Raw genomic sequence first — 27958 nt, 5'->3', positions numbered from 1 at the left:
GCTTGGCCTGCTGTGTTCATCCAGCTCTACACCTTGTTATCTCAGATCAACATAGCAACTGGCCACTAACAACAATCTTGTACAGAACGTTACAGCAGTATTTGCTGAAAGTCTCTTAGACTAGTGCCCAACAAAACACAGAATGTCACCATTCAAAATGTCAGACTTCTGTGTGGAATTAGAGTTTCTGCTGACCTGTGTGGTTTTTGTCAACTGTGAAAGTAATTTACTGAGCCCTGGGCCCAAATATCTAAAGGAGGGAAGTCAAACTCTGCCCTTCCCTACTCTTTCCCAATCTCTCCCTGCCACTCTATCTCCTCCTGGTCTGTCTTCTGCTGGGTCGTATCTGCAGTGAGGAGTTAAATTATCAGGAGGGGGCTTGTGGTGCTAGGAGAGATGGACAAAATTGAAGGCCAAGAGCCTGTAGGATGCACAATCCCATCAGAGGCTGGGTGAGAGGTGTGGCAACCTCTGCAAGGAGGTTTATTCTCGCCTCACATACATCCTCGGGTTTGCTTTCTGCTGAAATCAATGCAAGGTAATTGGTCCGATTAGGTTTGTCACACCTGGGAAACTCTGCAGACTCCAGCTGAGTTACATAACCAATCCCATTTTGGGCAGCATCCCTATGGAACAGGAGATTTGAGCACATGGACACGCTAGCATTAGGTCAACACAAATGAGAAGAGGAACTAAAAATAAACAAAGAACTATTTACACAACTTACATCGGCTTAAGGAATTCCTTTGTATTGGCCCTCCCTCCACCTCAGATTATCACATTCTTTTCTAATGAGAGCCCATTGGGTTGCTGCCCCTCACCATTGCCACCTGCTGGAGGTGATCCTGGAGAATTATTCAGCTCCCTTGCTCAGTGACCTCCCTCGCAGTTACACCAATACCAAACATTCATTTGAAGCCTTGATAAATCCTTCAAAAAAAAGACCAGACATCTCTGTATCCAACAAGCATACAAAATGTGAACTGCCGGTGTTGGTGCGGGAGTCGCCATTCTGCAATGTGTAAATCATTTAATTTATTGGTTGCCATGAGTGATCAGCTCTGTGTGGGGGTGTCTTAATCCTCTGTACACTGTTGTGGCAACATCCTGTATCACCTTGCTTGAACCCATGACTCAGAAGCTGAGTGTCACCTCAAACACGTATTTCTGTGATGGTTGAGAATGACATGCATTTATTAATTGGAAAATGGCAGTGATGCTCAGTGTTCACACTGATTTGTACACTGAGTATAAGCCTAACTTCAGCATCCGAAAACAGGCAATGACTTGTACACTAGAATTTATGATGTATACATGGTTGCAGGACATCATGTACGCTCTATACAACTCCTTGTTAATTTGTAGACACTCACAGAATCTCCAGGATATCGCCCATCTCCTCCTGGGATTGGCTGTCCATTCATACAGATGCACTGTTCAGCAGCTGCTCCCTGTGCAGCAGAAGGTCAAGGTTCAGCGACTGATCACATCATTATCTTAAAACACAGCACAGTGACAACAGGACAGGAGCAACAGTAAATATTACAGTGAGTGCCATCTGTAAACTGTCTCCATCAGACACTCCCAGGACAGGGACAGCATGGGGTCGGGTACAGAGTAAATCTCTGTCCAAACCAGATTATTCCAACACTTTTGCAAGAGGCATCTACATTTTGATTTCTATCTCATGGGGCTGGTGACTAAATTTCAAAAAGTTAAGGTTATTTGGCACAACAGTAAACATGAATTTCAGAAAAAAACAATTCTATAGGAATAAATTGATAAATTAATCGGAAATTTAAATAAAAACTGAAAGGTAGCAATCAGGTGAGCTAACTAATCAATTCCTCTTTTTAAACTAAGAAACAGGTCAAGTGATAGAAGGAGCCTCTGGTTGGAGTCATGACCAGCAGGGAATGGGATGGAAACAGGGCTGAGCTAAACAGTTTAGTTGATCTCAATTTGCTCCATGTGCTGGCCCTGACAGATTCACATGAAAATAGATGTCAGAATGAGTTGTCTTTCAGTCTGGGGTTTTCCTCATGCTCCAACCTGCTTTGTTGGTAGGTTTCTGGGGAGGAAGCTTGAGCAGGAGGCTAAGGGTGGGTTTGTGTCTGGCACACTCTCTTTTTGCCCAGTCACGTATGACTCTACTCTCTCCCTCTTCCATTTATTCTTCCCCATTCCCTTCTCCATTCACAAACGTATTCTCTCTCTCTCTCACACACACACACCCTCCATCTGTGCCTCCCTTGCTGACTGAAACACCCTGTGTGCCTACCCCCTCCCCCACCCCCTCGCTTGTGTACACCTCCTTCCCTGCACCTGCCTGGCAACAGCCCACCTCTTTCAGTCTCTGTCCCAGGCAGACTCAGTGCTGCCACCGTGTACAGACTGGAGGGTGAATAAACAGACTGACAATGTACATGGCTCCCTGTATTTGTTGCTGCTGTCGAGATGACCAGCAAACAGCCCCAAAGACTGGAGAAGGGTGTGGTCACGGGTAAGGAATGGCAAGTCCCATCAGAACTGCTGCCTGATACTGTCGGGGGCTTCACAGAAGCTAATCAAGGCCTCAGTTAATGGCCATTTAACTTGGTGCGTTATGGGCCCTTTTGGGATCCACGCAGTACGGAGCATATTCTTACTGGAGTATGGCTGTCTGACAGTACTGGGCATCTGCACTGCTCACTGAGGCCCAGTGAGTAACCCCAGTCCCTCTCCTGGGTGGCTTGAGCCTCCACCCAGAGATTCCTCCCACCACGCCGTCCTCTTACTCAGCATTGTAGCCCTGGGCAAGTGCCTTCAGTTTGAGTTAGTCTCAATGTTTCTTCCTTCACCATTTGGACACTGCTATGGGACCTCCCACTCCCACTTACCTGGTCCACTCACTGTCCTTACAAAGTCAGTGAACACAGAGGTGCCAGTTGGGAGACTGCCTCACATAAACTTGCTCTGGTGGGGAGTTGGGGGGCCGGGTAGGGGATGGGGTTGTGCTGGGCTGATGCACGGACTCAGGACCCATTTATAGTTCCAGCTGGAGCTACATCAAATTCAGGATCCCAACACCCCATTGAAGTGTAGGAAATCTGAGCAATGGGGCTGAATGGCCTCCAGATGGTTTGACAGTGTGGAGCTGGGGACAGAAGGGAGACAGATGCAAGGGGGCTGAATGGTCCACACTCTACACAACATTCTACTCCATGTAGTGATCCAAGGGCTGGTGGGATAGTCAATGTCAATGGAGGGAGACACAGTGCCAAAACAGAGCTTCTAGTGAACTGACCTGTATTAAACAACCATATTACCCGCAAAGTGCTGGCTCTCCCTTAGCCTGACATTCTCATTCACACAGGCTTACCTTTTCACCTTTAGTTCCTGGCACACCCTGGAAACAAATAAAACATGAAAGAAGTTAGCTCAGCCGATGGGAGAGTTCCAAAGCAGAGAACACTTGACTGTGATAAATAGATACTTATTGTGAGTGGGACATTTCACTGTCCACGGCAATCATCTTTTAATTAAACAGACAAATGCCTCCAAATGCTGGGCAGAAGGACATCAGAATTCACCTTGGAGCTCCTCTGATGTTTGAATTGACGATGACTGCTCTGCACCTCAACTTCATTAATTTGTCTTCACTCCAGACCCCTCATTAAACTTCTAGCCAGCTCAGTCCTGTAAGCTCTGAGTGCCCCCATGCATGCACAATGTTCTTCAGGAGAATGTTCCAGATTGCTCCTGTGCCTGTTGTGGAGAAGCACTTTCGGATTTCACCCCTGAACAGCCAGTATCCAATTTTGAGATTGTAACTCCTTGCTCTGGACTCCCCCCCCCCAGGGGAAATAGTTTCCTTCTAATCCTTTAACTAAGTTAACCATCTTGATCAGGTTACCCCTTACTCTTGATTCAGAGATAGTAGGAACTGCAGATGCTGGAGAATCTGAGATAACAAGGTGTAGAGCTGGATGAACACAGCAGGCCATCAAAGGAGCAGGAAAGTTAACGTTTCGGGTCGGGATTTTCTGAAGAAGGGTCCCAACCTCAAACATCAACTTTCCTGTTCCCCTGATGCTGGCTGGCCTGCCGTGTTCCTCCAGCTCCACACTATGTTATGCCTGGCACTGCACGCTAGCTTTATCAGGGATGGTTTCCAACGATCCCCCAATATTGGGGACCCTGAAGTACTAACTGTGTTTGATGTAATCCCGGAACATTGGTCAGGTGACTTTCCATTTCCATTCAACTCAAACCGAAATTCTTGCCACTCCCTGCCCAACACGTCAACCTTTGCAGACCATCGTCTTCAGTGTATTTTTTTAAAATAGTGTTTGGGGGTCTGTGGGTGTCACTGGTGAGGCCAGCATTTGTTGCACATTCCTAACTGCCCTTAAGTGGGCTGGTTTGTGAGCCTATTGCAGAGGGCAGTTACACATCAACTGTACTGCTGTGGATCTGAAGTCACAAGTAGGCCAGACTGAGTAAGGATGGTAGGTTGCACTTTAAATGGTTCCAAGAAGGCAGCTCATCATCATCGTCTTAAGGCCAATAAATGCTGACCCAGCCAGCCATGCCCACATCCCATGAATAAACAAAATGATTGCCTTGCCTGAACCAGATAATGATTCTTCCATGGTCATCATCACAGAGTCTAGCTTTCAGTTCCAGATTTAATGAAGTGAATTTAAATTCTACCAGCTGCTGTTGGAGAGATTTTACCCATGTAATAAAATGGGCATTCAGATTACCAGGCTTTTAACGTGTAGCCTTAACAAGCCATTTAAATGGCTAAAATTGTCATCTTCTAAATGCTTAAACAAAAGCGGTCTGTGATTTCAAATGTACCTGAAAAGTGAATGCAGTAATTCAGAGAGTTCAGAGAGCAACCAATCATCTGCTAATTGATGAAATCCAGAACAATGAAAACGATTTGAAATTTAGAATTCTGTCAATATTAATCTGCTAATTGTTACAGATTCAGTAAAGGTCACTGCCTGGGCCATTCTTGATTCCCGGTGAAAGATCCTGATGATGTCTCCAGGAACATTTGCAATAAGTTCACAACAGAACTATTCTGGATTGAAATGATGTAACTTACTATCTTTGACTGGATATGGCCTCCCATGTCCCATTGATGGTTCACTCTATCATTCACACCCTCTTTTGTTTACACTTGTGTAACACAATCCTGTGCTGAACTGGTGTCTGTCAGACAGTATATGTACACCAGACATAGAAACATAGAAACCAGACGCAGCAGTAGGCCACTCAGCCCTTTGAGTCTGCTCTCCAACTCAATACAATCATGTCAGATCCTTCAGCTCCATACCCTTCCCTCATGCATCATGTCTGTTTCCAGACAGTCAGAGCTGAAGAACTAGGCTACCACAGTATAAGTAAATGCAGTGAAATGCAGTAATAGATTTAACACACTTACTGGCAGGCCTCGTCTCCCTGGTAACCCAGTATCTCCGGTTTCTCCCTGTTTTCCCTGGAAAGTAGAAACAGCAGTCAGATTCCTGGATGCCAAGAGACCTTCCTATTGGTGACAATTCACCATATGATGATTCAAAGGGGTGACTTCTTTCTCTCACCCAGGGGTGCTAGGGTGAAGGGGCCTGGAACAATAGTGGGGAGCTGCATTGGGATGACTCCAATGTGCAGTCCCACAACCAAGGTGGATTTCCAAGGCCAGGCTGCTGAATGGAGCCAGGAAGCCCAAAGGAGTCTTCAGGCCCCTGAAGAGGAGCGAATTTCCACCCTTGCTAGCATTGGGCTAGTGACATCCCAGCCCAACCCTAAGCCATCTTCCATGGTGAAGATCTTGAAGCAGGGCTTTCACTCTGAGCTGGAGGGTCCCTCCCCCAAGAGAGAGAAGGCTGTGAGTATCAAAGGGCCCAATGCTGCAACACACATTCCTGCCTACTCTTCAATCTTTTATTATTAGTCTCCTGGAATGCCTCCATTTTGAGGAACTTTCATGTTCTCCAGTGGGTCTCCTCCAATGGGCTGCTGAGCCTCCTGGGCTCGGGGCTTCAAGGTGATCATTCCCAGGAACATCCCCGTGCCAGTTTCATTTCCAACAAGATGGGCTCAAGAGCACCATTCAGTCCTGGGCATGTAAGTGGCAGCGCAGAGTACAAAATCAGGGAGGTTGTAGTGATCCTGCATAGGACATTGCTTAGACCTCAGCTGGAGTACTGTGTCCAGTTCTGGGCATCACACTATGGGAAGGAGATGAATACATGGGAGACAATACAGAAGAGGTTTCCAAGAATGGTTCCAGGGATTTCTGTCATGTGGGTATATTGGAGAAGTCGGAACTGCTTTCTGGGAGAGGAGAAAGTTTAAGGGAGATTTGATAGAGGTTTTCAAGATCATCTAGTGTTTGGACAGAATGAATAGGGAGAAACTGTTTCCGTTCATAAATAGATTGAGAGCTAGAGGGTGCAGTTTTGCCAAAGGGTACGAAGTGAGAAATAACCTTCTCACACAGTGAGTAGTTCTGGTCCGGAATGTGGTGGGGCAGGTTCAACTGAGGTATTCCAGAGGGCACTGGATGTTTATTTAAATAGAAATAATGTCCAGGATTATGGGATAAAGCAGGAGTTTAACACTAAGTCAAAATGGTCAGACAGCCAGTGGAGATACAATGGGCTTAAAGGCTTCCTCCTGTGTTGTAACAATTTTGTGATTCTATGTCAGGGTCTTGGAGCCAATGGGAAAATGTGATCCTCTGCAGTCCTGTCTGTTACGACACGACACATAGCCATCCACATGTTTTTATTTTAAACGTAGGGAGAACATCGGCATTTTATCAGCCCTTCAGGCCGTGAGGTCCAGTGCTCTATCATCTCTGGTCTACTCCTCAACTAACCTCTAACCTTCTACCAATTCCTTTAACTCTCTTCTAATGGAAAGAGGTCCCCACTATCTGCTCCATTCTGGCCCCTCATCATTTTACACACCTCAATTAAATCTGCCCTCAAGCCTCATTCCAAGAGAAACAACACCAGCCAGTCCAATCTTCCCTCATCATTAAAATTCCCCAGACTTGCAAAATCCTCGTGAATCTTTCCCGTACCTTCTCTTAGAGTCACAGGGTCTTAGAGATCTACAGCACTAAAAAAGGTTCTTCATCCCATCAACACTGCACCTGTCAAATGCAACCACCTCACTATTCTAATCCCATTTTTGAGCACTTGGCCTATAGCCTTACATACTTCTGCTTTCAGAGCTCTGCTCCTTCCTCAGGCGTGGTGTGGAAGAGGAGACATATCGATCCAAATTGTCAGTATACCTCCTCTTCCACACTACACCTGAGGAAGGAGCAGAGCTCCAAAAGCTAGTGTTTTCCAAAAAACCTGTTGGACTATAACCTGGTGTCATGTGGTTTCTGACCTTGTCCACCCCAGTCCAACACCGGCACTTCCATATCTTGTATACTTTGGCATCATAAATGCACATCCAAACACTTCTTAAATGTTATGAGGGTTTCTGCCTCTACCACCCTTACAGGCAGTGAGTTCCAGATTCCCATCATGCTCTGGGTGAAAAAGCTTTCCTCACATCTCCTCTAAAACTTCTGTCCCTTACCTTCAATTGATGCCCCCAGTCATTCATCCCTCTATCAAGGGGAAAAGTTTCTACCCTATCTATGCCCCTCTTAATTTTATACATTGCAATCATGTCCCCTCTCGATCTCCTCTGCTCGAAGGAAAACAATCCCAGTCTCTCTTCGTAACTAAAACTCTCCAGCCCAGGCAATATCCTGGTAAATCTCGAGTGTTATTGCATCTCTCCTATAATGTGGATTCCAGAACAATACACAATAGTCTAGCTGCGTCTGAATCAGTATTTTATACAGTTCTAACATAATCTTCCTGCTGTCAAACTCTATGCCTCAGTTAATAAAGGCAAGTATACCATGTGAGATAACAAGATGTAGAGCTGGATGAACACAGCAGGTCAAGCAGCATCAGAGGAGCAGGAAAGCTGACATTTCAGGCCTAACCCCTTCTTCAGAAACCTGTATACCATGTGCTTTCTTAGCCACTTTAACCACCTGTCCTGATACTGTAGGGGACTGGTGTACATGCAAACCAAGGTCCCTCTGATCCTCGGTGCTTTCCAGGGTCCTACTGTTCATCATGTATTCCACTTCCTTGTCTGTCCTGCCCAACATCTTACATTTACCCAGATTGAATTCCATTTGCCATTGTTCAGCTCATCTGACCAGCCCGTCTATATCCTTCTGTAGTCTAAGGCTGCCCCTTGTGTCATCACATTCTTCTTATAATGTGGGGACTGTAAGTGGTATGTCTACTGCAGCCTAACTGGCATAACCTCTCTGCTCTTATACTCCAGCCCTTGGCCAATAATTAGCTTCTTGATCAGCCTATCTTCCCATCCAGTAATCCCTAGGGATCTGTGGATGTTGGGCTGGATTTTCCAGAGTTAGAGGTTTATTTGTTCAGGTAATTTTCCCACTAAATTTCACCATATTACTAAAGGCTGCCTTGTGGAGAGAATTCAACATTCTCTATCTTTTAATCGTGGAGCTTTGTGACATGGACTAGAGAGGCAGGTAAATGGCTGATGATGCTGGGAAAAGGGTGAAGTTAATGACACTTACCCGCGTCCCAGGTAGCCCCACACCAGGGGCTCCTGGGTGACCTGGGATCCCATGTTCTCCAGCTTGTCCCTACAACACAAGATAAAGGTAGAATTTTGATTTTTAAAGAATTGCTCACGTTTTCCTATTGTTCTTCTTCCAAAGTAACGTTGCTTTCTGGGTTTTAGGTAATTCACCTCCAAAACCCACGTGGACACTTCCATTGGTGATACCTTGTAGCCGTCAGTTTAATTGTTCATGAAGAATCATTGCTGGGAGTTTGAATGAGTGAGCCAGCTGCGTTGGCTGCTTCCCTTTAGTGGTTAACTGTGTGTCTTGTAGAATACACAGAGGTCAGTTAAGAGTCAGCCACACTAGTGCCAGACTAGAGTCACACACTGGCCAGACCAAGTAAGACCCACTACAAAACGAGTTGGGTTCTAACAATTCAACAGCATCATGGATATTATACAGATGCCAGCCTCATATTCCCAGATTCTTAAAGTTGAATGCAAATTCTCAAAACTGCCATCTCAGGATTTCATTTCTTGCTGTTTGGGTCACTGGTCCAGTATCTCAGGGTCACTCTCCCTGGTCTCTGAGGCCCTCACTTGCCTTTCAGAAAGCGGAGGAGGGGAGAATGACAGACTCAGTCCTCTGTGGGTTTACAGGGTGGAACTGGCCTACCCTGATCCCCTGCTGGGCAGTGCCATTGGTACCTCACCTGGTCTAGCCATTGAAACCATTCCATTGCTGCTGTCTGTATTAGTATCCCCGAACATGAGGTAATTGATTTGCACCAGGAGGGAGTATCTGCTTGACCAGTGGGGTTGCGGTAACATGATGAAGAACATCAAGGCAACGTTAAAAGTGATGAAACATGAGGCTGACAGGGAGGAATGGAAACAGGACAGCAAGTGGGAAACACTCACCTTGTTACCTTTTGGGCCAACAGCTCCTGGTAATCCTGGAATCCCTGCTGCACCCTGCAGGGAAACACAACCATCAGGTAGAAACATGGCAATGGGCACGAGCAAGCTGGAGAGTAGTCTTCCAAAGGCCCCACTGCTGATGGTACTCACAGTAAGGCAGGCAGATTGTGGGTGGTACAGATATCAAACCTGGTACCCCCTGCACACACTGGCACTGCTTCACTGCCAGCCCATCAATTGTCTTCGTCCAAACCCAAGCACTGAAGACAGGATTACTGAGACATAGCTAAATCGGTTTATGGGCGGACATTTATATGAACACACATAATAAATTGGGGCAGGAATAGGCCATTCAACCACTCAAGTCTGTCCTACTATCCAATTTTGGGGAATCTCGCTCAGTGTCTGATCATCAAAAGTCCAATATGGCTCTTCTTCAGAACTCTACTGAAGGGTCACTGGACACGAAACATTAACTCTGATTTTTCTTCATAGATGCTGCCAGAGTTTCTCCAGCAATTTCTGTTTATGACACAGAACAATTTAGTCAGATATAACCTGCCATCCCCATCAAACACTCCCTGGACAGATGAAGCAGAGGGTAAGATGTACAGTAAAGCTCCTTCTCCTCTTTCAGACTGGAGGTTAACCTCTCTCAATTCTTTTAAACTGAATGATAAGCTCTTCCTACTCTTTTAAAATGAAAGTTAAACTCTTTCTACATTGCCCCCATCAAACACTCCCAGGACAGAGACAGCAGGGGTTCAGATACAGAGTAAGGCTCACACTTCTCTTTCGAACTGAAATTAAACTAAAAGTAAAGCTCTTTCTACATTGACTTGATCAAACACTCCCAGGACAGGCACAGCACAGAGTTAGATACAAAGTAAAACTCCTGCTACAGTCACCCATCAAACACTCCCATGACAGGAATATCATGTGGTTCAATACAGAGTAAACTCCCAGTCCCCATTAATCATTCTTAGGAGGATACAGGTAGACTGGAACTATCTGAACAATAACTGTGTTTTTCAATTGTGAGTCCATACTGGTTGCCAATCATTGAACCTTGCAAGCTCCAGCAACTGAAGATTTATCTCCAGGACCTTTGCTTTGATTGTAAAATCCAGGAGGGACTGCACTGAGGTATTATAAAGAACTCAGTGTTTCTTTCCATGTTCTGTGAATGTTTGTAATATTTTTATCATTATTAGACATAAAAATGTACTTGGATAAAATGTTTTGATTGGGCTTAGGAATTTGGATGCAGAATGCCATGGTACAGAAGCTTCCGTAGTGATATGCCACATTGAGGTTGTAATTCAGGGTCAAGTCCCGGTGAAGCAACTTGTGCAAGTATCAGTGTAAACACTTCCAGCTCTGGGCAAGAACCCAAACCTTTCCAAAGCCCAGCATCACCACCAGCTGGCTGCTCTTTGATATTACAACCTTGCATTTCTGTATTTTTCTTGGCGATAAAGCGCAGACAGGAACACTGGAGCAGGCAGAGGCTATGGAGTCTCTGCCGAAACTTTTTAGTCATTCATAAGATCGCAGTCAATGTGCAACCCAGCTCTACTTTTCCCCTTTATTTTCCTTACTATCTTTGCTTCACAAAAACAATCATCAGTTTCAGTTACCCTTTGTGGAAGTGAGTTTGAAAAATTTATTGCTCCTTGTCAACAGAAGTTTTCCCGAAAAGATTTGGGATTAATTTTTTAGACTGTACTGTCTAGTCCGAGCCACCACATGCAGTGTAAGTAGTTTTTCTCCATCTATCTTAACATCTTGAACACATTGATCAAGTCACCATCTAAATTTTGAAATTCCAGGGAACACAATATGGTTTTGAAAGCCCTCCTTGTAACTGAACCTTTTGACCATGTGTATAGTTCTGGTACATCTGCTCCACTGACCACCCAAAGGTCAAGCTAATCTGTGAGGTCACATGCTCAGAAATCCCACTGAAACCTCCAGTAACTCTAACTGTCATCTAACCAGAGCTCTGCGTATTTATTTTTAAAATTTTAAAACTTGCATATTAGCAAGACCAGCATCCAAAGATGTCTGATGAACTCAATCAGGATCTTCAGACTTTATGGCATAATAGGACATTTTGTTGTCAAGGGGGATCTCTGTTCACATGCTGTTTGTTCGAACCGCAGCATTTTGTTTCACCTTCTCACTTTTCCTTGTCATTTCATCATTGTTGGGTCTCAAATTGCTGGGATCCCTCACACAGGCTGTGCCTGGCTTTTGTTGGGTCTGGGGTAATGGCCTCCCAGTAGTTCATCTCAATGTTGAACATCTTCATGTTAGGCTTTGAGCACATCATTGAAGCATTTCTTCTGTGCTTCTTTGGTGTGTTGCACATGTACAGAGAGGTATAAGAAAGGTTTACCTATCTGTTGTTACTTGCCATGTGACCAACATATCACAAGTTACATCTTTCTCCTGGGGATCTGGTTAGTGCTCCAGGTGGGAACAGGGGCTGGGAGTCTTGAACATTGTTCTGGGAACACGTAAGCCTTTAATATCTTGGCTGTGTTAAACACAAGTGCTGAGTGAAGATCTGTTTATTTTTCCCAGTGGGTTCAAATAAAGATTGAGAGTCACAGCTGGGGACTGTGTGTACCATTCAAATTTATGGGTTTCATGAATGTTAAACCAATAGTTTAAATTAAAATGGGGGGCTGTCTGGAACAGGTCAGTAGTCCTGTGGTTTAAATGGTCAAACATGAATTGGATTGAAACGATTCAGCGTCTGTGGAACATTTATAAAATGAATGGAAATGGATTATCACTGATGGTCCTGCATGATATCATTCAGCTGGTTCTCATGTGATGTTCATATCCTTCTGATTTTGAAACTTGCTTCAATAAGATCACTTTGAGAGTTTTCTAAAACTACACCTTCATCAATAATATTATACATTCTACATAAGTCTGAACCCTCGAAGCGTTTAAGTGTCGGAGTTTCTCTGGCACAGATGAGATAGTCTTTCAACAGATAATAAGATAAGGATCACAATTCACTCTCCCCGGTCCAAGAGCATCAGCCTATACTCCAACTATGGATGCTGATGAAACATTCCAAGGGTTTACTCACCGGATTTCCTGGCTTTCCCATCATGCCATCCTTTCCCTAAAAATAAACAAGGTCAAACTTAATTACTTTTGGAAGGTATTTTTCCTGAACCAGTGTGATTACCTCTATCCAAAACTTACAGAATTCATAAAATCTGACTGAATGTGACCCCGACTGATAGAGAGAGAGAGGACAGAAAGAAGAAAAGAGGGAGAGAGGGGTGGAATGGAGAATGAAAGTTACAGCAGGATGGAATGAGATGAGAGAGAAACACAGAGCAGAATCTTTCCAGGTCTTGCAGAGACAGACTGGGAGGTGTAACGAGACAGAATGCTGTCGCTAGTCAATGTAGTTTACTATTGATCCAACCAGGGGATAGTTAATGATTTGTTGCCAGGGTTTGTTGATGGTAGACAGGCCGCATGCTGTGTTAGAGCATGACATATGATTAGAGACTGTCACCAAGCAACAGACCAGAGGCTAATCATTAATCCTCACCGTCACACCAGCATGGAGTTGGCTGGATGAGAGGGCCACAGCTACAGCCACAATTGATATGTGGTTCCTCCTCTTGCTCCCACACCGTTAACTCCAATGATCAACACTTGGTCCCCTCCCATTTCTCACCTACAAGGTGCAATTGTCTGAAAGCACATAGATGCTGATGTCACCCAACTCTACCCCACCATCAACTCTCGATTCCTAAACTCTGCCTCGATTATTTCCTGAAGGAGAGTCGGACTGGACTCGAAATGTTAACTGTGTTTCTCCCTTCGTTGATGCTGCCAAATCTGCTGAGTTTCTCCTGCATTCTCTTTGATTGATTTGGATTTCCAGAATCCGCAGTGTTTTTCTCCCCCTCAGTCATTGGACTGCTTCCCTAACATCAAGTATAGGATGAGTGGAAATATCTTCAATTTGAATACTGGGAAACTGAAGGCATTGCTTATAGTCCCTGCAACAAACTCCACTATTGACAGTACCCTTGTGCTCAATGTCAGGCATTGGCTCAAAACCGGACAATGGTGAAATTTTAAAATTCTCATTGTTGTTTTAAAATCCCTCCACAGCCTCACTGGTAATCTATCACCCAATGTTTACCACTTGACCTTTGTCTTCAGTTGCCAAGGAAGTCTGTCCCTAACCCTCACTACCTCACTTTCATAGAAACATTGAAAATAGGAGCAGGAATAGGCCATTCAGTTCTTTGAGCCTGCTCTGCCATTCAATAGGATTGTAGCTGATCATCCAACCCTGTACCCTGTTCCCATTTTCTCCCAATACCCTTTGATCCTTGCAATTCTCGGAACTATAGCAAACCTTTTATTAACCAGTACCAATGGGACAAAGTGTGACAGCTGATCGAGACGTCCACATCATCGATATAAAAACACACACACACTAAAGTAATGCGGGGGCATACACATCACCGTTAAAGTGTAAATAATAATGTAAGGCAAAGTTGCATAAAACCTACCAGCAGAAAGCTTTCTGACTTGCACCTTCAACTGCCTACTCTGACGTTGCAGAGACTGCGATATTGCAGTAAACGTCCGGTATTTCAGGTATATAATTTTTGCCGGCTTATCAAGAGTGCTGATTCATAAGGTGCCAGTTAAAATGGAGTTTGCTGTACATCCAATTTCTTCTTGAAAACATTCAGTGTTTTGGCCTCAGTCACTTTCTGTGGCAGTGACTCAGTCCTCTCTGGATGAAGAAACATCTCACCATCTCAGTCCTAGATGGACTGTGGTCCTGGTTCTGGATTCCCCAGTCACGGGGAACATCCTTCCTGTGTTTACCCTGTCCAGTCCTGTTAGAATTTTATAGATTTCTATGAGATCCCCCTAATTCTTCTAAACTCTAGTGAATATAGTCCTCACCTCTCCTTTAAGATGCTCCTTAAAACGGGTTTGATTCGACCTTTGCTCACCTGATCCAATATCATCTTATTCACTGTCACATTTTGTTTATAAACACTTCTGTGAAGTGCCCTATGACATTTCATGATATTGGTGGGGGCACCATATAAATATTTACTCACCGGCACTCCGGGCAATCCTCTCCCTGGGGTACCTGCCTGGCCCTGTCAAACATCAGGGAATCAAACATTAGCACATTAATCACATGAAGCTGCAACAAGCAAACGACAGCATTAAGCTGGAGTGGAGAGATCTCACACATACCTTTTCACCCTTCATTCCAGGAGATCCCGTTAATCCCTGCAGTCCTGGTTCGCCCTGAGTAAACCCAGTATTAGCAAGTTATTAAAACGTCAGGTTTTTTGACACATACACGCACTTGTTTACTCTTAATGGTCTCCTTTATTTTCCTGAAGACACCAATGTTTGTTGTGACATTCCCAATGGATCTGAAGTCTTCTCCCATCCCCTTCCCTACCCATATTTGTATCTCACCCATTACTTCTTCACCAGGGGTGAGGCAGAGACAATTACATATTTACAGCTGCATATAAGTCAGGAGTGTGATGGAATACTCCCCACTTGCCTGGATGTGTCTAGCTCCAACAACACTCAAGAAGCTTGACGCCATTCAGGACAAAGCAGCCCGCTTGATTGGCACTACATCCACAAGCATCCACTCCCTCCACCACCAACGCTCAATAACAGCAGTGTGTACTATCTACAGGACATGCTGCAGAAATTCTTTAGCTATCTCTGCATCACAAACCAGCCATTCAAGTTCATGACCACTTCTATGTAGAAGGGCAAAGGACATGGGAACACCGCCACCTACAAGTTCCAATCCAAACCAATCACCACTCTGACTTGGGAATTTATCACCGTTTCTTCACTGTTGCTGGGTTAAAATCCTGGAGTTCCCTCCCTAATAGCATTTTGGGTCTACCAACAACACATTGACTGCAGTGGTTCAAGAAGGCAACCCACCACCAGCTTCTCAAGGGCAACTGGGGACAGGTAATAAATGCTGGTCTAGCCAGCATGAATGAATTAAAAAGAAACTCACAGAGTCACACAGAATTGGTGTGAACGTCAGGAGTCGGCTTGTCTGAACTTGGCCAGCTGACTCCATGGCAATTTCATTAGCCATCAGGCTCGTTTTTCCAGGTCAAAACTGTGTCACTTGAATCAGTGGACACTGCTGGGATTACAGTGAGTCATTGTAGAAAGTAAGTTCTAATGGAGCCTGGAACAAGGATGAGTCTGGTGCCACATGGCCCCAGCGAGAAGGACAAGAGGGCTGAGGAAGCTAAACTGGAGAGAATAGCTGGGGAGTGGGAAGATCTTGAGAGAGATATTTGATGGATACAAATTGCTCTTCAAGTAGGTACTAACCCTTGACTATCCACCAGCCCAACCAATGAGACCTGCTGGGCTGCATAGATGGTATGGACCTCTCTCACCAGAGGTTAAATCGCCATGCTGATTGAAGAAAGCCCGAATGTGGGTATTAATTAGTAGAATTATAGTGGAGGTGAGCCAGTTGGCATGAGAGGCACAGTGTATAATTTTACAATCCCCATTCTGCCTGGTAACTCACCCCAGGGAGGAATGTGTGATAACCATAAAATCAGGACAACCACACACACACCACCTTACAAATGTCCTCATGCACCTCAAATTACTGAAGCCAGTTTAGAGAAACTCTGAGACAATCCCACAAACGTAAAGTCACCATAGTTTTACTAGGCCATAGGGCTGCTCTCTCATTAGAGAGAGATGATCAATGGTGGTTTAATCTGAGGCGTCTTAGGCAAGGGAAGGTTGAGAAGGAGAGTACTCCATGGTAACCTTAGCCAGTGCAGGAATTGAACCCATGCTGTTGGCATCTCTCAGGTATCACAAGTGAGCCATCCAGCCACCTGAGCTAACTCACCACACAATACTGGCTCCAAGCTGATGTCTCCCCAGATCATTAGGGCACTTCATGTGGGACAAACAGCAGAAGCTTGGGGATTATGAAGCAAATTTATTGACTTTTTTCTCCTGGTGCGTTACTTTCTTCCTGAGGTCAGATGAGTTTGCAGTGAGCTACCCAGCACTGTGTCACTGAGACTCTGTGCCTGCTACTGGATGATTCTGTATTGCTATGGCACTGTTCCTGTTCCCAGGAAAACCACAGCTCAGCTCCTGGCCATCATCTTGGTAAGTCATGGCATTAATGATCTTCATATTGGCATCACTGTGTCTTTTGGGAATTATCATTAAATTAATTTTACTTTCTCCTTGGCTTTCTGGCTTTGCTTCACCCCATTCACAGACCAGCCTGTGGCCCTTTGAATTATCATAAAAGGGCAGGCTTTGCAGACCACTTGGTGCCACCTTTTGGCAGCAGTGAGATAGGTGAGTGATTCACCTGGACTGTGACTGGGCTACAATCCCACTGGACTGAAAAATGCAGAGGGTCATCAGCATTGCCCTGGTATCACGTAGGTAGAAACACATCAGGTACAAGAAACTATGGGTCAAAGGAAATGAGATCTGAGCCTGAGAAATAAAAGCAGGGGCTGAGGGAGAAATGGAGACTGTATATTTAGAGACACACAGCCCAGTGTTGTGCATAACACTAAGCTCTATAGAACCTATCCAGTGGCGTACTCTCTGTACACTTCAAGGGCTTGTTTTAGTGACTTGGCCTCACATGTATTCCAGGCTCTCCTGTCCCCGGTGGTCCAGGGTCTCCTGGAGGGCCTGGTTTCCCCGGAAGTCCGATTACATCTTTGAAGTCTTCTGGAATGGTGGGGCAAACGTCACACTGATCCCCCTGCACAAGAGAATAAGGCATTAGTCCAGACAATATTCATCACATTAAACCTGGCAAAATCATAACTCTCAATGGACAGGCTTGGGCAGATCACCAGATCGACAGAAACAGGATGAATAATGAGCCTGATGAATTATTGAAGGATTTTGATCAGACCACCCAACAATATTTGATGTTCAAGGGAACGTAATTCACATTATGAAACCAGCAAGTGTAATTTAATTTTTATAGCCCCAGTATTATTCGGATAAATCTGCTCTGGACTCTCTCCAGGTGAATATGTACTTTCTGAGGTGCGATGCCCAGGATCAGACAGTTTCTCTAAATGAGGTCTAAAACAGATCCGTCCCTGCCCCCCTCCTTTGTGCTGTGGCTCAGCTCTGGTAAGGGCCGATGATAATTTGCTGACTCACCTTTTCCCCTTTCAGCCCATGACGGCCCAGTGTCCCTGGGATCCCAGGAATACCCGGAATTCCTTTCTCACCCGGCTCTCCTCTGTCACCCTTTGGTCCTGGATCACCCTAAATGAACAGGATTACGTCGGTCAACGTAAAATTCAAATAAAATATGTGAATATACAGATTATACATTCAAGAAAGATAGACTTTTTTTAGATTCTAAAGGCATCAAATAGTAGGATTAGAAAGCAGGAATACGGCATTGAGATAGAGGATTAGCAATGATCACATAGTAAATGTGGGCTCGAAGGGTTGAAATGGCCTACTCTGGCTCCTTGTTTCTATGTTTACACACCCATTGAATTGGAATTTAACTCCAAAGTCCTCACTGTGTTGGTCACACCGTCAACAGCAGCCATTTACGTTTTTATTATTCCTGGGAGCCTAGAGAAAAGCTCTTTGCAGAGACATAACTAATATAAAAAGGTACACGTGTCTAGGATAGGAAAGTTCATCTCCTCTCCACCCAGTCAGGTATTTTTCCAGGGAGAGGTTGGAGCTGGAGAGCAAGATGCTATGGTTTGGGTGGGGAAGTTACTGGCCTTCACATTAATTTAATCACACAAGTCTGGCACACACAGGCATTTGTTGTTTTTTTTGCGATGAGGGCATTGCTGGATAGACAGCATTTATTGCTTACCTCTAATTGCCAAGAGGGTAATTACTGTGGGTCTGGAGTCGCATGTAGGCCAGACCATGTAAGAATTGCAGTTTCCCTCCCTAAAGGACATTAGTGAACCAGCTGGGTGTTTTCTCAACAATCGACAATGGATTCACGGTCATCATTAGACTCTTAATTCCAGATATTTTATTGAATTCAAATTCCACCATCTGCTGTGGCAGGATTTGAACCCAGGTCCCCAGAACATTATCTGGGTCTCTGGATAGCCACTAGGCCATTGCCTCCCCTTGGGGAAGCTGGATCTCTTCCAGAATTCCCAAACCATTGGGTAAACTGGGGTTCCACTGCTGGAAGGTGGTGAAGATACAGATCTATGTGTGCTTATTCCAAATATCAGGCTAAATGTGACTCGCTGGTTCCATCTCACGACGTATTATTGACAGTGTAACCGATTATAACAGGATAGTTATAATAAAGGGTTACAAGGTGGAAGAGCTGAGCGATTTGTCTGGGGTCCCACGACATTCAAATCCTAAACACAAAGAAATTTACACACCACACAAGGTTTGGACCATCTTCAATCTGAGGAGTGGAATCACCTCTCCTTACCATCATAACCACCAGCAATATATCCTGTGGTTCCATTGACCACAAACTGAAGTGGATCAGCAACATTGTGCAGTGTCAACTAGACAGGTCAGAAACTGGGAACTCTCATCTCCTGACATCCCAAACCCTCTCCACTATCTGCAATGCAAAAATTCAGGAATGTGATGGGATACTTTCCATTTAGGATCAGGGCAACTCCAAAAATATTGAAAAGGTAAAGAAGTGACAGTGACAACATGGTTCTAAAATTGGCTGAACGATAGGAAACAGAGTCATGGTCAATGGATATTTTCCAGGCTGGAGGAAGGTTTGCAGTTGAGGTCCCTAGGGGTCGGCATCGGGACCTTTTACATTATACATAATAATGATCTGGATCTTGGTGTGCAGGAGACAATCTCCAAGTTTGCAGATGACACTAAACTTGGAAGAATTGCAACCAGTGAGGAACTCCAAAAGAACATCACAAAATTGGTGGAGTGGGCAGATAGGTGGCAGATGAATTTCAGTGAAGTGAAATGGGAGGTGATGTACTTTGGCAGGAAGAACATTGAAAGACAATATAGAGGGTAAAATTCCAAAGGGGGTGCAGGAGGAGAGGGACCTGGGCCATTTTGTGCACAGATCATTGAAGGTGACAGGACAGATGGAGAGAGCAGTTAATCAGATATATACTGTACTCAGCTTTATCAATAGAGACAGAGAGTAATAGAGCAAGGAGGTGATGGTGAACCTATACAAGATGCTTGTTAGACATTAGCTGGAGTAGTGTGTCTGGTTGTGGGTGCCACATTATAGGAAGGATGTGAATACACTGGAGGGAGTGTAGAAGCAATTTACTGGAAAAGTTCTAGAATGAGAAACTTCAGTTACAAGGATGTATTGAAGAGGTTGAGACTGCTCTCCTTGGAAAGAAGCCTGAGAGAAGATTTGATAGCGGTTTTCAAAATTATGAATGAGCTGGATAGAGTAGATAGACTAAAGCCATTCCCTATTGTACAAGAAACAAGAACAAGAGGGCACAGCCTTAAGTGATGTGCAAATGAAGCATGGTTGACTTGAGAAAAAGGGAGAAGGCAGTTTCAATTGAGGCATTTAAGAAGCATTGGATAATTATTCGGATAGATATGGTGTTCAGAGATTTGGGGAAAAGGCAGGAGATTTGCACAGGGTATGAGAAGCAATGCAGGCATGATGGGCTGAAAGGCCTCCTTCTGCACTACAATAATTCTGTGGCTCTGATTCAAGAAGTTCAATACCATCCAGGACAAAGCAGTCTGCTTTAAACATTCACTCTCTCAACCAACAATCCTGGAACTTCATCTCGAACAAATACTGCAGTTCTTAAGTAGGCAGCTCACAACTAGAGATGGGCATTGAAGGCTGGCCCAGCCGGCAATGCCCACATCCCATGAATAATTAAAAAAAAGGGCTATAAATCTTGAAGTAGGAGGAGAATTATATAGACTAAGTTTGTACTTTCTGGAATTTGAAACTGAAGGAATGATCCAATTGAAGCATTTAAATGATGCATTTAAAATGGTTAAAGGAATTATCAGAATAGATCACGGCACTGGAGTATCGGACACTAAACTAGTAACCCGGGCCCTAGATTAACATTCTGGAGATAAATCCCATTGTGGCAACTTGTGGGATTTGAATTTATTTAACAAATCTTCACTAATAGTGACCCTGTAACCACTGTCAATGGTTGGAAAATCCACCTGGTTCCTTTAGGGAAGGAAACCTGCCATCCCTACCTGGCCTGGCCTACATATGACTCCATGTCACAATAACACAGCTGACTCTTAACTGCCCTCGGAGCAATTAAGGATGGTCAATAAATGCTGGCCTAGCCTTCTGAAATAACCTAGCAAGACAGCCAATTATGTCTAATCACTACAACACCTAAAAAAATACACAAAACCAGACTGAGCATATGGAATTGGCGCAAGGACAGCAAACCCAACCCCATGGGCCATCAGTAGTAACAGAATTATATTCCAGCACAATCTGTAACCTCATGGCCCGACATATCCCTCACTCAACCATTCCCATCAAGCCAGGGGATCAACCCTGGTTCAATGAAAATTGCAGGAGGGCATGCCAGGAGCAGCACCAGGTAATACCTGAAGATGAGGTATCAACCTGGTGTAGCCACCAAACAGGACTACTTGCACGCCTAACAGCGAAAGCAGCAAGTAATAGACAGAGCTAAGCGATCCCACAACCAACAGATCAGATCTAAGCTCAGCAATCTTGCCACATCCAGTCGTGAATAGTGGGGAACAATTAAACAACTCACTGGAGGAGGAGGCTCCACAAATATCCCCATCCTCAATGATGGAAGAGCCCAGCACATCAGTGTGAAAGATAAGGCTAAAGCATTCACAGCAATCTTCAGTCAGAAATGCCAAGTGGATGATCCATCTCGGCCTCCTCCAGTGGTCCCCAGCGTCACAGATACCAGTCTTCAGCCAATTCAATTCACTCCACGTGATATCAAGAAATTGTTACAAGCACTGGATACTGCAAAGACTACAGGTCATGACAACATTCCAGCAATAGGACTGAAGACTTGTGCTCCAGAACATGTTGTGCCCCTAGCCAAGAAGTTCTAGTACAGTTACAACACTGGTATCCACTCGACCATGCGCAAAATTTTATGTCCTGTACACAAAAACAGGACAAATCTATCCCACTGATTACCACCTCAGTCTACTCTCAATTATCAGTGAAGTGATGGAAGGTGTCATTAACAGTGCTAACATCTGCTTAGCAGGTGATCATCTGCTCAGTGGCACCCCCCAGTTTTTGTTCGGCCAGGACCACTCAGCTGCTCACCTCATTAAAGTTTTGCTTTGTGCATGGAGATCAGAGTTGAATTCCAGAAGTGAGGTAGGAGTGACAGCCCTTGACATTCGACTGAGTGTGACATCAAGGAGCTCCAGGAAAACTGGAATCAGTGGGAAATGGGGGCAAACTCTCTGCTGGTTGGAATTATACCTTGCACAAACGAATGTGGTTTTGGTTGTTGGAGATCAGTCACCTCAGTTCCAGGACATCTCTGGTCCTCAGGGACAACGTTTTTAATCAACCTGTCCAGACTTGTTACAACACACCTCCAGAGCTGGTGGTAGTTGAAGTCACAGACTTCCATTTCCTCAGGGTGGTGCCCTTAATCCATCTTCAGTTATTTCCTCCATCATAAGGGTGGATGTTTGTTGATGACTGCACAATGCTCAGAATAATTTGTGACTCCTCAGGTACTGAAACAATCTGTGTCCACATACCGCAGGACCTGGATAACATTCGGGCTTGTGCACTAAATGGCAAGTAACATTCATGCAGCACAAATGCCAAGCAATGACCATCTCCAGCAAGAGAGAATCTAACCTTAGCTTCTTCAGATTCAATTACCATCATTGAATCCCTCACTATCAATATCCCGGGTGAGGGTTGGAGGGGGTTATGCCCTGTTGACCAGAAACTGACTCACTACATAAACACAGTGGCTATATGATCAAGTCACAGATTAGCAATTCTATCATGAGTAACTCACCTCCTGACTCCCCAGGCTGCAAGACACGAGTCAGGGGTGTGGTAGAGTACTCGCCATTTGCCTGGATGAGTGCAGCTCCAACAACAACTCCAGCCCATTTGATCATGACCCATCCACTACCTTCAACACTGACTCCCTCCACCACTAGGGCACAGTCGCAGCATTGTGTATGTCTACTTTATAATTATTTTTGTATCTATCCATTAGCTCTTAGATGATCTTTGTAACCGTCCTCCCAAACCGCTCCACAGTTCCTAGTATCTTAATATCTGACAGTATTTTTTGAGGAGGTGACAAAGGTGATCAATGAGGGTAGAGCAGTGGACGTTTCTAGGTGGATTTTAGACAGGCTTTTGACAAGGTCCCTCATGGTAGGCTCATCCAGAAGATTAAGATGATTTGGCCACGTGGATTCAGAATTGGCTTGCCCATAGAAGGCAGAGGGAAGTGGTGGCAGAGTATTTCTCTGGCTGGACGTCCATGACTAGTAGTGTTCCGCAGAGATCCGTACTGAGACCTCTGCTGTTTGTGATATATATAAATGACATAGATGTAAATGTAGATGTGTGGGTTAGTAAGTTTGCAGATGATACAAAGGTCGATGGAGCTGAGGATAATGTAGAAGGTTGTCGAAGGATTCAGCGAGATATAGATCAGTTACAGATATGGACAGAGAAATGGCGGATGGAGTTTAATCCGGGTAAGTGTGAGATAGAACATAGAACATAGAACATTACAGCGCAGTACAGGCCCTTTGGCCCTCGATGTTGCGCCGACCTGTCCAACCAACCTGAAGCCCATCTAACCTACACTATGCTGCACTTTGGGAGATCACGTGCTAAGGAAAACTATACAGTTAATGGCAGGACCCTGAACAGCATTGATGTACAGAGGGATCTTGGAGCTTCAAGTCCATAACTCCCTGAAAGTAGCCATGCAAGTAGATAGGGTGGTAAAGAAGGCATATGGCATGTTTGCCTTTAATGGTCCAGGAATTGAGTACAAGAGTCAGGATGTCATGTTGCAGCTTTACAAGACTTTGGTTAGTCCACATTTAGAGTATTACGTTCAATTCTGGTCCCCACATTACAGGAAGGATGTGGAGGCTTTGATGAGGGTGCAGAAGAGGGTGCCTGGATTAGAGGGTATGAGCTATAAGGAAAGGTTAGAAATACTTGGGTTGTTTCCTCTGGAGCAGCAAAGGCTGAGGGGAGACTTGATAGAAGTCTGTAAAATGATGTGATTGATAGATAGGGTTGATCTTCTGAGTCTTTGTCCCAAAGTTTAAATGTATATTACTAAACATACTAAACATGTATTTAATGAGAGAGGGGGAAAGTTCAAAGGAGACGTGAGGGGAATGTATTTACACAGAGTGTGATAGGAGTTTGGAACACACTGTCAGGGATGATGGTAGAGGCAGATACAACAGGTGCATTTAAGAGACTTTTGGATAAGCACATGAACATGCAAGGAACAGAGGGATATGGACAAAGGGCAGGCTGAAGGGATTAGTTTCATTTGGCGTCATGTGCAGTACAACATTGTGGGCGGAAGGGTCCATTCCTATGCTGTACAGTTCTATGTTCTAATCTGCCTTTCCCAGGTCTTAAGTCAAATCAGATTTCACTCATCCTCCTGCGAGATGGACATCACTGTTCCATCCATCAGGGATCACACGCTTCCCCAGACTAATGACCTGTTGCTGATATTTAGTTACAGTGCAGTTAAATCTGACTGCAGTTCTGCAACAACAAAATGGTATTTTACCTACACATGAAGGAGGGAGGAGTACGGTAAACTCCCGAATACCCTGATCGCACAGGAAATGAGGAGGGGTGCTGGTTATACGAATGTGCTGATTGAGGCCAGGGCTGCTCTTAAATATCAGGGACTTTTGATCAAAAGGAGAGAGAGAGGTGACTGCACAATAAGTTCCCAGAGCGGGGAAACCTATTTCTGTTGATTGCTGGTTGTATGAGAGCTTGGGATAATGGGGACCTCATGTGATCTCGAATTCACAACAACCTTGTGCAAACCAGGGGCAGAGTCACCTTCTTGGATCATGGAGACAATAAACCATGATTTCCCAGTGATGTTCCTGGAGTCACGAGTACATTCCTCACCACCCAAAGGGCCCAGGTCAATGCTCTAGAGACATGGTTTCGAATCCCACCATGGCAAATGATTAAATATACAATAAATAATAAAAAAAATCTGGAACTAAAAATGAGTCCAATGGTGATTATGTAATCACTACTGACTCTCATAAAAACTCACCTGGTCCTTTAGGGAAGGAAATCTGCCGTTTTTACCTGGTCTGGCCTACATGTGACTCCAGACCCACTGTAATGTGTGGTTGACTATTAAATGGCCCAGCAGCCATTCAATTCAAGGGTAATTAGAGATGGGCAATAAATGTTAACCCAGTCAGGGACACTCTCATTCCATGAGTGAATTAAAAAAGGTCAGAAAGATGTTAATTGTTCCAATTGCACAGATTTGATGGAATCGTTCCCAATCTCAGACGATGATGGACGCACAGACAGCATTGTTCACCTTGCCAGAATTCCTCACCTTGATTCCAGGCTGGATAAGGTGTGCAGGTTGTTTTTCGAACTGACTCCCGTTTCCATCATCTGGGGCGCTTACTTTAAGGTGAGCCACTTGAGCAGTTGGGCAGAGCCCACATCCATCGCCCTGGATCATAAACAGAAAGACAATGCTGTCAGTGCCCGACACCACAGCAGTACCGGTCCCCACGCACGCACAGCCACCCAGAATTCACTCACAAACTCATTCACTGATGGTACTGTGGGTTCATTGCTTTATGGCTATGGATATGCAGCTTCTAATATACCATTCTACTTAAATCCTTCGTTTTACCTATCTCCCTCACTGCCATTCCTGCTTCCTCGCTCGCTTCATCCCGTGATGCCTCCCCCTCTGCCGTCTACCTCACTGGCCCCTGCTCCCGCCTCCCTCCTCACTGCCCCCCCCTCCGTTGCTGCCACCTTCCTCACTGCCCCCAGCCCCCCCTCACTGCCCGCCACTGGCATTTATGGGGGCCATTTACCAGTTACACTGACAGAAACAGATGGTCAGACCTCTGTTTCTCCAGATGGTTTCATTATGAAAGCTTGGCTGATCTCCAAGATGTACTCAGTCAAGCAGGATGTATCATAGAATCCTTACAGTGTGGAAACAGGCCATTCGGCCCAACAAGTCCACACCGCCCCTCCAAAGAGCATCCCGCCCAGACCCATTTCCCTACATTTCCCATGTCTAACCCACCTAACCTAAACATCCCTGGGCACTATGGGAAATTTAGCATGGCCAATCCACCCTAACCTGCACATCTTTGGACTGTGGGAGGAAACCAGAGCACACGGAGGAAACCCACGCAGACACGGGGAGAATGTGCAAACTCCACACAGACAGTCGCCCGAGGCTGGAATCGAACCCGGGTCCCTGGCGCTGTGAGGCAGCAGTGCTAACGACTGAGCTACCATGCTGTTCCTTTTTTTGATGGAATTGCTCCCGTATCTTTCTCAGCTTGAGGGGCAGTATTACCCTGTGACTGACTGACATCTTTACAAGGTTAGAAGTTAAAAGTTAATTTTCTTTGATATGTTTTTCAATATTATTTGGGGAAGACTGAGGAGGATGAAGTCAAGAAAAGCTACTCAATCAATACCATGAATGGTTGTGCCAGACTTACATTTTTAAACAGTTGTTAAGAGCTGTTTCTTTTTAAGGGGAGTTTGGACTGGCCCTTTTTATCATGAGCATTTCAGGACTTGGCCCAGTCACTACACAGCTGTTGATGATATACACAGTACATACTGGGTATGTGGGTAAAATGGGAGTGATGGAAGGCGTAGAGAAGGGGCATAGGGCAAGGGAGCTGTGAAAGGGAGTGGTATCCAAATACAATATTGGGTGGTCTTTATGTGGTGTTGTGGCTACCCCTATCCCACACACCCATGCCCCCAGTGAAGAGTTGAGAGGGAGCCTGCCCATGATCGCGATGGCTGCCCTACAGAAATCAAACACCAGGAGCAGCACTGATGGCCTTACGGCAAACTGTCCACCCACCGTCTCAGGAGGAAGTCCGCCTTAGAGATCTATCAGCCAATAGGAAGGCTGGCAGTCCCCACCGTACTGGCTGGGACACAGCGATCAGCTCTGAGACTGCAAGCAATCCCACTGTGCAAAAGGAGCCAGCTAAGTAAGTTTCTGGAGCTGTGGGTGGATCTGCACAAGGATGTGTGGGCCATAATTCAAAAGGATAGGTATGCTGTTGTGGTGCTCACCACATGACAAGCTCTCTCCCTACCACCAGGTTAATATCAGCAGTGGCAGGATGGGGCCTTGGGAGTGGGCAATTTCTCAACTGGAGACAAGGCCATCCATGGGCTTTTGTAACCCAGGCTTAACCAGAGCAGAAGGGGGAAAGCAGGGAGGGTTTCTCAACAGCACCTTCCCTCCTCATTAAGTACACAGCCCCACCCTCACTCCCAAACTCACCATGGCAGGGGAGTTTAACTAACTCCACAGAGGCTGGTATCCTGTCACCAAGTTACCCTTTATTTACACAAGGAAAGTTCTTGCCACTGGTTCAGTTCTCTCAGGACCAACTTTCAGAGTGAACAGGGATGTCTGGCACTCCTGTTCTTCTCTGTCAGCCAGGGCTCCCTGATTGGACCAGGCTAACAGTCCCAATCAGGGAACTCATATTCTATGGATCCAGCTGGCTGACCTTGTTACAATCACTCCAGGGTTAAGTGTACAAGATACTTCCCATCACTTCAGAATGTAAAGTAACAGTCAATGAAACACATTTAAGGTGTTGTGACGTAGGGAATCACAGCAACCAATCACATGCAGCAATGGTAATGAGTTAAATGACTAGACAATCTTTTGTATTAATGGTGGCTTGGAGATTAACGTTAGCTGGGAACCAGGGAGATTTCCCCTCCTATCAGATATGGTCATGGCATTTTGTATGTCCTCCTTACTCATCAGATGGGTTTAATGTTTCATTCCAAAGTGGGAATCTCCAACATTCTCTCAAAAGTGCACTGCAGCATCAGCTTGAATTCTGTCCTCAGGGCTCCAGAGCGAACAGGACCTTCCCACCAGTCATGTCTGTTACCAACAGATGGCAGCAGAACAAAGCAGGAATCAGACTGAAACAAAATATAATTCTTCATAACACAAACCTTCTCTCCTTTGGGTCCTGGAGCTCCTGTGATCCCTCGATCTCCCTGATCACCCTTAAAAACAGAGAGTGCTGATGAAGTACTCATTCTCCAATGCCACACAGG

At 45.0% G+C, this 27958-nt stretch overlaps 1 protein-coding gene across 1 annotated transcript in view; it reads right to left on the bottom strand.

The window, feature by feature from the left end:
- Positions 1-1328: 1328 nt before the first annotated feature.
- LOC109913044 (collagen alpha-1(XVI) chain-like) overlaps positions 1329-27958 on the bottom strand; it is a 137453-nt gene continuing 110823 nt past the window's right edge. The window contains exons 25-36 of the mRNA XM_048612964.1: positions 27854-27907; positions 25206-25328; positions 17794-17901; positions 17258-17380; positions 14821-14874; positions 14679-14720; positions 12656-12691; positions 9547-9600; positions 8636-8704; positions 5438-5491; positions 3362-3388; positions 1329-1451 (exon numbers count right to left, since the gene is read on the bottom strand). Of these exons, the coding sequence (XP_048468921.1) occupies positions 1329-1451; positions 3362-3388; positions 5438-5491; positions 8636-8704; positions 9547-9600; positions 12656-12691; positions 14679-14720; positions 14821-14874; positions 17258-17380; positions 17794-17901; positions 25206-25328; positions 27854-27907 (867 nt within the window). The remainder of the gene's footprint in view (positions 1452-3361; positions 3389-5437; positions 5492-8635; positions 8705-9546; positions 9601-12655; positions 12692-14678; positions 14721-14820; positions 14875-17257; positions 17381-17793; positions 17902-25205; positions 25329-27853; positions 27908-27958) is intronic.

The sequence above is a fragment of the Rhincodon typus genome, chromosome 27 (assembly GCF_021869965.1).
Source record: "Rhincodon typus isolate 14 chromosome 27, sRhiTyp1.1, whole genome shotgun sequence".
Classification (NCBI taxonomy): Eukaryota; Metazoa; Chordata; class Chondrichthyes; order Orectolobiformes; family Rhincodontidae; genus Rhincodon; species Rhincodon typus.
This window is presented reverse-complemented; position numbering and strand designations above follow the sequence as displayed.